At 57.8% G+C, this 9,983-nt stretch overlaps 1 protein-coding gene across 1 annotated transcript; it reads left to right on the plus strand.

Annotated features, from left to right (window-relative positions):
- Window positions 1-718: 718 nt before the first annotated feature.
- On the plus strand, window positions 719-9,681 carry TLE5 (TLE family member 5, transcriptional modulator). The gene is made up of 7 exons (XM_045830907.1): window positions 719-1,281; window positions 2,380-2,477; window positions 4,859-4,922; window positions 6,255-6,299; window positions 6,970-7,032; window positions 8,441-8,515; window positions 8,616-9,681. Exons 1-7 carry the CDS (start codon window positions 1,255-1,257, stop codon window positions 8,835-8,837), a joined length of 594 nt encoding a protein of 197 aa, XP_045686863.1. The 5' UTR covers window positions 719-1,254; the 3' UTR covers window positions 8,838-9,681.
- The last annotated feature ends 302 nt before the right edge of the window (window positions 9,682-9,983 follow it).

The following is a 9,983-nucleotide window of genomic DNA, read 5'->3' on the forward strand; positions in this document are numbered from 1 at the left end:
GTATCAATAATGCATCACCACCTACAGAATTTGCAGGGTCAATGCAAAATGAAACTTCAAAGCCCCTTGTTCAAAATAATTAGGAATTTCCAGACCGGAACAGCAAATCATGAACCCAAGTGTAGGCCATTCTGGGGGAAGGCCCCTTGTTCCGATGCTGGAAGCTGCTAGCCCTGCCTTCCTGCTCTCATTTCCTGCCAGGGTCCCCTGCACCAAAAACAGGGCTGTCTTTGGGCCTTTGCACTTGCTGTTACTGTCTCCTTGAATAAGCCACCATACCGGATACCCCTATTGGCTGCCTCTGTCACCTTCAGGTCCTTTTTTTTTTTTTTTAGGAAAGAAAGCCATCACTGACTTGCCCAGGTTTAAAATTGCACCCTCTTGGCCCTCACCCCTGGTTTATTTTCTCCATAGCTGCTACCACCATCTGACCTGCCGAGGTTTGGGCTCAAATATTTGTCTCATCTGTCATCTCCACCAGGGTTGGAACTTTACACGCCCCCCACCCCCACCCCACGTCCTGGAGCAGGGCTTGGCACACAGTAGGTGCTCAATACATGTGTGTTGCAGGTATGACTCCTGCCTTTCTACAATAGAGGAAAATGAGGTTCAGAGAGAACAGCCAGGAAGCCAAGGTTACAGAGCATGTCTCTGGCACGCGTCCAGATCTCCCCGACAGCGCGGGTGGTTTCGATGGGGGCCACTGGGCCTCTTTTTTGACAGAGAAACCGAGGCCGAGGCGGCTGCCAGGGCCACCTAGCCCGGAGGGGCGACAGCGCAGTGCAGGGGGCTGGGGGCCGAGGCTGAGCCAGGCCCAAGGTCACCGCACTGGCGGCCCGAGAGGCGGGCTGGGTGGGGATCCACAGGCCTCCCCGGGCGCGCGCCCCCCCCTCGGCGGCGCGCACGGGGCCCGGGCGGCAGCAGCAGGTGGAGTCGGAGCCTCCGCGCAGCCGAGGCCGCGGCCACTGCCGACGTCGCCGCCATTAGACAATAGGAGCCGCGGCCCGGCGTGCGAGGAGGCGGGCGGCGGGAGGGGCGCCGGGCGCGCAGGAAGCGGGGCCCGGGGCGCGCCGGGGCCGGGCGCACGGGGAGGGGGCGCAGGAAGCGGTCGAGGCCGGGCGCAGGAGGCTGCGGCGGCGGCCCCGGGAGCTACTGATCGGCGCCGGGACAAAGGCGCGGCCGCCCGGCGCCCCGAGGCGCCGGAGCCGGGGCGCACAGCCGGGGCGCAGCCCGCGCCCCCCCACAGCGACTGACATGATGTTTCCACAAAGCAGGCATTCGGTAAGCGGGGCCCGTGGCCTGGCGCCCTCCCCCCAGATTCGGGCCCTGCGCACCCCCCAGCTCCCGGCGGTCCATCCCCCCTCTCCCCTCTCCCGGCCCTGTGGGCCCCCCAGGTCCTCCCTTGGCACACCCCCTCCAGGTCCCGGCCCTGCGCCCCCCAGTTCCCCGCCGTACCATCCCCCTCTAGATCCGAGCCCTGCGCCTTCCCTCCCCCAGCTCCTTGCTCAGCGACTCCCCCCAACTCCATGGCCGGGTCCCCTCCAGGTCCGGGCCCAGCGATACTCTACCCCACCCCCAGCTCCCCAGACTTTCTCCCCCACTGTAGCTCCTTATCCCCCTCCCAGCTTCCCGGCCCGGAGTCCCCCCAGCTCCCAGGCGGGGTCCTCTCCAGCTCTCCTTCCGGACCCCACCCCAGCCCCTAAGCCCTGCGGCCCGCCCCCCCGCTGAGCCAAGAAGGGCCTGGGCGGCCTTGGCCTCCAGCGCACTGGTAGCCCCACTAGGCACCTCTAACACTGGGCCTGCATTCGGGGCCTGGGAGCGGGAGGAGATTCGAGACGCACCCCTCCCGGAAGAGTGCGGCGTGGAGGAAGGGTGCAGAGAATCTGGGGTGGGGGCCCCCAGTTGAATTTCGGGTGCTGAGAGAGGGCCCTCCCCGAATGGGACTTTGCGGGGAGGCCTCTCTCCCCGTCTTGGGGAGGGGGAATTCCCTACTACGCGTTCTCCCCCCTTCCGGAGGCAGTTGGGGCTCTCGGATGTGCACCCCCCTCCCGGCGCTTTGGAGCAGCAGTAGAGGGCGCACCCTGCCCCCCACCAAGGGCGGGCGTTGAAGAGCACCTCCACAGCCTGGGGGTGGCGAGGGACATAGACGCTCCGGGGCGCACCCACCCCGGCGGCTTCCCCGGGAGAGGCGGGGGCAGGAAGCGAAGGCGGGGACGCGGCGCGCCAGGGGCAGTAAACACCGGCCGGGGAAGTGGGGCAGAGCTGGGGGCGGGGGTGCGGCGCTGCAGCTGCGCCTGCTGCTGCCTTGGGGCGCCCGGGAGGGAAGTGAGCGGCCGCCCGACCCGCCTGGCCCTGACCCGGGCCGTCCCCTACCCACAGGGCTCGTCGCACTTACCCCAGCAACTCAAATTCACCACCTCCGACTCCTGCGACCGCATCAAAGACGAGTTTCAGCTTCTGCAGGCGCAGTACCACAGGTGAGCCGGAGCTCGGGTCCCTGCCCGGGAACAGGTGAAGCCCCCAACGCAGATGGCAAGAAGGAGGCCCGGAGCGGAGATTGTGGGCCCTGCTGTATACAAATACTTGAAAAAATATAAGTGTAGAGTGTCATATTGTATGGCAGGCGCTGTCCTGGGCACTTGACCAGTATTAAACTCATTTAGTCTTCAGAGCAGCCCATTTCACAGATGAGAAAACAGAAGCACAAAATTAAATGATTTACTCACACTCAGCTGTATGGCTTCAGAACCCTTCTCCCACCCCGACCCCAATCCCCACTGAACTGAAAACCTCCCAACAACTGGAATTGGTGTGGACTCCCACCTCCCAAAAGAAAAAGTAATGAAACCACCCCCCCAAAAAAAATTATGCAACCTGTTATCTCTCTGCCCGGTTTAGGGGGAAAGGGTTCCTGGCATCCAAGAGATTTTTATTCTCCCCCCAGAATTTAATCTCTAACATTTGCCACGTGCTAGGACTTGAGGGGAAGGAGCTATTACTGTTTGCACCTTACACGGAGAGAAACCAAGCACGGAAAGCTTAGGGATTTCTAGGGGAAGCACAGCTAGAAAGTGGCAGAACTGACATTCGCACCCAGTGTCTGGTTCGAAGAATGCAAATTCTCCACCAGAATGCAAATTTTCCACCTATGTGCGGCAGAGGAGAGGTTTGTCTAGGAACCAGAAGGGGTCCCCAGCCACTGATTTCAGCGAGGTCTTGGGCCCCCTCTGGACTTCGATTTACCCTCGAGAAAGGATCCTGGGTTTTCTCCGAAAAGAAGTGGGGAGTGGTGATACATATATTTCTTTCTTTTTTTTTTAACATCCACCCTCTTGGGGTACTTCCCATGCTCCCCAAGTGTTAACTACTGAATACACATCCTTGTGTTTAATCTTCCTTGCTGTTCTATTACTGTGCCGACTTCAAAGATGAGGACACTGAGACAGTGCTGGTCGAAGGGCAGAAGGGCACACGCCCAGGAGCTTTGTCTTGGTCCCATGGCACAGACGTTTCAGGGTCTTTGCCCGGCAGGTCTGGCCTTTCTGAGCCCCTGCAGGGGGTCCTCCCGCCACCCCTCTGGTCCATGCCCACCTCACAGTGAGCACCAGGACTGCCAGTCTCTGAGACCCGGGGGTCACAGTGCTGCCATGGTGCCACGTGTCCTTCCATAAGCCAGACCCCTCCCTGAGCTTTGGGGACACCATTCCCTAGGCCTGGCCTTCACACTGTTTGTGAGGGATCCTACCATGTTGGCTCTCGGACCTGCTAGGCCCTCACGAGGGGCCAGAAACCCAGAATTTGGGATGAAATTGTCTGCTTGTTTTTAAATGTTGGCAACAAATGATCACTTTTTAAAAATTGGAGAAAACAAAGGGGCCACAACAACCCCAGCTGTGGCTGGTCTCTGGACTGGGGTGGACAGTTACGGTCAGTCTGGCAGAGTGACACACCAGGTTCCTGGGGTGATGGAGATCAACAAGTATTCAGTGGATGCTTACTCGGTGCCAGGCATTGTTCTAAGAACATTTCTAGTCTTAATCCATTTCATCCTCATCACCCCACCCAGGGAAGTTGATACTTCAAGAGGTACAGAGACTGAGGCCCAGAGAGGTAGAAGGGTCCGCCCAGAGTCACACAGCATCCAAGTTGTGGGGCTGAACTTTGAACCCAGTCTAGCAAGATTAACTTTACATCAATCTCTCTACCTGACGCCCTAATAGAGGGGCTTTGAGAAATGCCCACAGCTCCTCCTTGCTGGGAAGCCTGAGAGAGGCCAGGGATGTCACCATTTCTTATTAACCAACAGTGGAACTTTAACCCCTAGTAAAATCAAGGCCCCTAAGAGTGGCTGGGTCCTATTGGAGATTTCTTGATGAGTTCAACCCAGAGCACTGCCAGCCAGCCCCTGGCCCTCTCCTGGGCTCCTTCACAGTTTCTATTTGTCCCTGCCCCTTGTTGGAGAGTTTTTCCCAGTGGTTGAGAGTGTGGCTCTGAAGCCAACTTCCTGGCTGTGTGACCTTGAGCCAGTTACTCAAGCTCTCTGGGCATCTACTGCATCATCTGTACGATGAGTGATGTTCACGGTACTGACCTCCTGATCTCCTTCAGGTTTGGGGATGGGTAAAAGGTTGTTTGACTCTGGCTGACCTAGAGTCACAGCGTTTGCTCTGACTTGTTATTTTTTATTATTATCATTGTTTTCTCCACCACTGGATCTGTAAAGCTGATTTCCTAATGCCCATTTTACAGTTAGGGTACTTGAGGCTACCCCCAGCCCCATCCTCACAGAGTGTTTGTCCCCTGTCAAAGTTTGGGGCTCAGCCCAGCCCCCACCCCCTCTTCCCATGTTCTTCTTCAGCCTGAAGCTCGAATGTGACAAACTGGCCAGCGAGAAGTCGGAGATGCAGCGTCATTATGTGATGGTGAGCAAGCCGAGGCGAGTGGGCGGGAATGTGGGGGCCCCAGCCTCTCCTCCACCACCAGCAGCTCCTGCCCAAACCCGAGCCGCCTCCTCTGGGAAGTGTGGGGATTCAGGGTCCACCTTGCTGGCCTGGCTGCTGGCCCAGGCGGTGGTGGAGGTGCCAAACCACCGGGTTGCAGTCTGGGCCTGCCAGGTCCCCTGGTTGTCCTTGGCAGCCAGCAGAAGAGGCAGTGGCTGTGGAAGCCAGGAACTGACGTGGGGGAGCAGCCGGATCCCCGCCCCCAAGATCCAGGCATCCTAGTGCTTAACCCCTCCTCTCCCAAGCTTTGGGAAGAGGACTCCTAGACTTTCCACACGCGCGCGCGCGCGCCCACACATACACACCACCTTCCGGGAGGCTGACACCTTTGAGGTTGGTGGGAGGGAGGGGTAACAAGGCATTCTTCGGACTGACATTTGAGACCCTGCCCATCCACACTGCCAGAATCACTTGCTGTTTCATACCCACCAGGTGGCAATTTCTGCATCAAAAATTCTTGCCTTGGCCCAGTCCCTAGCCCTGCTCTCCCAGGCTGTGGGGGAGGCAGAACCAGACTGAAGCTCCCAGTCCCAGAGGGAGGGGGCTGGGCAGAGAAGGACCCAGGAGGGACTGGGGGATTCCAGAGGGGAGCCTGAGGAAGGCTGCTCCGAGAATTGGGCATTGCCCCTGGGGTCTTGAAGAATGAGTAGGAGCGTGGTGGGGGGATGGAGGTGGGGAGAGAAAAATGACCCAGCAAAGGTATAGGAGCGACTTGGCTGTCCAGAGGTGGCCGGTAACGGAAGCCCTGAGAAGGTTTAGAACGGGAGGGGCCAGGGTTAGATCTGGGCCTCGGGGAGGGGGGCTGCTGGCTCCAGAGCCAAACCCAGCAGGCTTTGTTTATCTTCCATTATTTATACCCAGGAAGGCAAACTTCCCTGCAGTCTGGGGCCACCCGCAGACAAGACACATAAAGATAAAAGATTAGGAGCCCTGGAATGTGTGTGTGTGTGTTGGGGGAGGTGGGGCTGGATACTCACCCAGAAACCTGGGCGCCAAGCTGGGGCCAAGGCCCTAGAGCTCCCCCAGCTCTAAGCAGCCCCACCAGGCACCTGGGCTGTTCCGGTGTGGGTGTCTTCCCCCTCCTGTCTCCTCCTGCTCACCCCTCTCCATCACTTCCTGCTCCATGTCTCTGTCTTGCTTTTTCCTCTTCTCTCCCTCCCCCTTTGTCTCTCTCTGTCACTCCCATCTCTTTGTCTCTTGAGCCCACCCATCCTTCACCTGCCCCCATTTCTTTTTCTGTCTCCCCTCACGCAGTACTACGAGATGTCCTATGGCTTGAACATTGAGATGCACAAGCAGGTACGCCCTCTCGCTCTCTCCATGGCACCCCCAGGCAGGTAGGAGCCCGCCCCTTGGCTGAACACCAAGTTCTGCCTTTGTGATCCTGTTCCATCCCAAGCGCCCCCCTGCTTTCCTAGGCCTCCCTGAGAGGTGGTTCTGCCTGAGGAGGAGGGGCAGAGGCCTTTCCTCAAAATACCACCCCCACCCTGTTGTCTCTCCTTTGTGACAATGGCAAGAAGGTGATATCTATACCTACGCTCCCTGTAACTCTCCAAGTAACCCTCCGATTACCCCTCGCTCTCCAGCCTTGCTTTAGCCACCTTTGCCCTGAGGAGGTCACTATCAGGGATGTCACAGAACAATGATGCCACTGCCCTACCCTCTCCTTCCCTCTCTCCCACGGAGTGCTCACTACCTACCAGGCCCTGGGGGTCATCTGCTCACGACCACGCAGACCCGGAGTGGCCCAGTCTGGATTCCGGCTTGTGCCTGCACTGTTAGCTGCAGGGCAGAGCACCAGCCTCAGATCCCACCTTTGCCACTGAACGGACACTGGTGGACCCCAAGTGTCAATGCCACCCTGTCTGAGCTCATCCCTCTTAGGCAGAACCCCGGGCCTCTTGGGCTGGTCTGTGCCTGCACCCACACAAGGGGACTGGGGACTAAAGAGTCTGTGTGTTTGTTCTAGGCCGAAATTGTCAAGAGGCTGAATGGGATCTGTGCCCAGGTCCTCCCCTACCTTTCCCAAGAGGTGAGTGGTGCCCCTGGGGCTTCAGGGAAGAGAAGGAGGAGGAAGATGGACCATGACTTGCTGGGGCCCTCCCCACTGAAGTCACCTAGGGCAGCAGTGAGCTGCCCCAGGGCACACGCCTCCCCTTTTTGGACCTCCTAGCTACTAGACAGCCTGTGCAAAAAAATCCCCAGGCTGGAGAGCCCCCAGGGGTGCAGGGCTGTAGAAGGAGGGGCCTCACCCTGCTGTGGAATTCTTAGCCTGAGTGAGTCATTTCACTGTAAAAATGTCAGCTATGCCAAAGGCTGCACCAAGAATTTTTTCCCTTGTTTTGCTTTCATCTTTCACTCTCCTGAGATTTTACCTGTGAGGCCCTGTGGGCTGCTTAGGGCCAGGGACAAGGGGCATGTGTGGGGAAGGCACCCTGTACACATAGGAAGACAAACACGTGGATAAACATAGATGCAACACAGATACACATGGTGCCCACACATACATAGGCGCACACCATGTACACATCTGTGCAAACATACAGAGATGTGCACACATGCCCAGTTCCAAATGTGGACATGACATAGTTACATAGGAGATGCAGCTGCAGCGGATGTAAACACACACACACAAGTATGTACTTGGGGGAGGCTCACGTGCACTCCCCCGGGGAACCAGGCACCCAGCCCTTCCTCAAACTTCCGGCATAAGACCTGGTCCACGCAGACCCCACACCTGTGTCCCGCCAGACTGTAAGGTCAAGCTCCTGCTCTCTGCCAGGTTTCCTGTTGATAATTCATCATTTTCCCTTTTATCTGTACCCATATATCGGGGACCTCTGAGGGGTGCACATGCCTAGGGACCGTTCCAGAAGGGCACCGTAAGGCCCAGAGAAAAGGGTCCTGGAGGCCTTGGGGGCTTCCCAGCAGCCAAGACACAAAGGAATATGGCAAAGAGGAGACACTGGTTTGGGGCGAGGGGGTGGGAAAGGGTGGGAGGTACTCCCTGAACCTAGAGTCATACCCCAGCCCTGCCAGAATTCACTGGCTGTCCCCAGCTGTGCAAGGACAGGAGCGCACATTAGCAGGTCTCACAGCGCAGTCTCTGAGCTGTTGGAAGAACAGGGCTTCGCTGCACACTGGGCCCGGTCGTGCGCTGCGCTTTTCTTTGCACGTGGTGTCAGATAGCACATAATCCAAAGTTTCTCTCCGACTCCCCCAAAGGCCTTTTTCTAAGTATCTGTCCCCAACCCCTTTGGGTCTTCTATGCATCTCCCTTTGTCCCCATTCCCCAGATGAAAAGACTTGGTGCAAGGAAGTAGCGGGAGAGGGGACTTTTCTGGTATGATGGAGAGCTGTGGGGGGTGGGGGATAGCACTAAGGCCACGTGGGGCTTCTCCTGGGTTCTGACACAAGCCCCCTCTGGCCTCTCCTTCCAGCATCAGCAGCAAGTCTTGGGAGCCATCGAGAGAGCTAAGCAGGTCACCGCTCCAGAGCTGAACTCCATCATTCGAGTAAGTCTGGGGCCTGGTTGGTGGGGGATAGGGGGTCAGAAGAGTGGCAGGCGGCAAGTGGACTGGAAGTAGCTAACACCCCCCTGCCTCTGCCCTGCAGCAGCAGCTCCAAGCCCACCAGCTGTCCCAGCTGCAGGCTCTGGCCCTGCCCCTGACCCCACTGCCCGTGGGGCTGCAGCCACCTTCACTGCCGGCGGTCAGCGCAGGCACCGGCCTCCTTTCACTGTCCGCACTGGGCTCCCAGGCCCACCTCTCTAAGGAAGACAAGAATGGACACGACGGTGACACCCACCAGGAGGATGACGGCGAGAAGTCAGATTAGCAGGGGGCCAGGATGGGGAGGGTGGGGGGACAAAGAGGAGACAAGACACACAGAAAGAGGAATGTTCACCGCAAGACAGTGCAGCTCTGGATTGGCTCAACTCCTGGTAGTATTTATGGTAGCTGCTGGGGCCCTGGCCCTGCTTGTGTGCCACCCCCTAGCTTTGCTCTGGCTCCCCCGTCTCCTTCCTCCTCCCCCCTGCAGCCTGAACAGGTGAATACCTGCTTGCACCACAGATAAGGCCAGCTGAGGCCTGGGGACGAAAATGGGAGGCCAGGTCAGAAGGGAGCAAAACCTCGAGAAGTCTAACACCCCCTGCACTTCCCCATTCTGCACACGTGTGACTGACAGTCTGCCCGCTGGGCCCTCGGGGCACACCCCAGCTTCCCACCCTGGCACTGCATGCAAACACAATGCTAGTTGCCCCTTCCTGCCCTGGGCACCCCTTTCTCTCCCTCCACCTCCCATCCATTCACCTCTGCTAGTTCCAGACGCTCGTGCCCACCTGGTCCTCGAGACTCTCCCAGCCAGGATGAGCAGGGTGGGGTGGGCAACCCAAGATTCCCCTTCTCCCTTTCCCAAATAAAGATGAGGGTACTCAAGTTGTCTTGTTTTTTTATTTTATTTTTTTTCTTCCAGTATACTAGCTTGTCTTTTAAGGGGATTAAAAAAAAGGACAGAAAAATGTTTTAAAAAAAAGCAACACCCACACCTGTGTCTGTATATAGCCTTTTAGACTGTCAGCTTTTGTTGTGTTCAGTCGTTTGAACTCTGCAGAGAAGTGAAAATGCTGTATCGAGGGTGGGCTTAGCTGTGCCTTTCAAATAAAGATGTGAGAAGGTTGGTTGCTGTGTTCTTTCCTCTGTGTTGCAGCTGCCTGTGGTTCCCCCTTCCCTGGGAGGAGGGGACTTCTTTCATGTCTGGGCTCCCTCCTCTGTTACAGGACTGAATATTGAGAGTCCTAGGTGAGTCCATCTTGCAAGTGTAGTCCGTCTCCCGTACTTGATGCACAGACCAGAGAGGGTCAGCTGGAAGCTGTAGGTCACACAGCCAGCCCAGGCGCTGGAGGTGTGGGAGAGCGGGTTTCTGAGCAACAGGCCAGAAGGCTCCCCCATAAGTGAAACTCTTTGAGACTGAATAATCGGC

The sequence above is a fragment of the Phyllostomus hastatus genome, unplaced genomic scaffold (assembly GCF_019186645.2).
Source record: "Phyllostomus hastatus isolate PE091 unplaced genomic scaffold, TTU_PhHast_1.1 phas_contig_159, whole genome shotgun sequence".
NCBI classification, from domain to species: domain Eukaryota; kingdom Metazoa; phylum Chordata; class Mammalia; order Chiroptera; family Phyllostomidae; genus Phyllostomus; species Phyllostomus hastatus.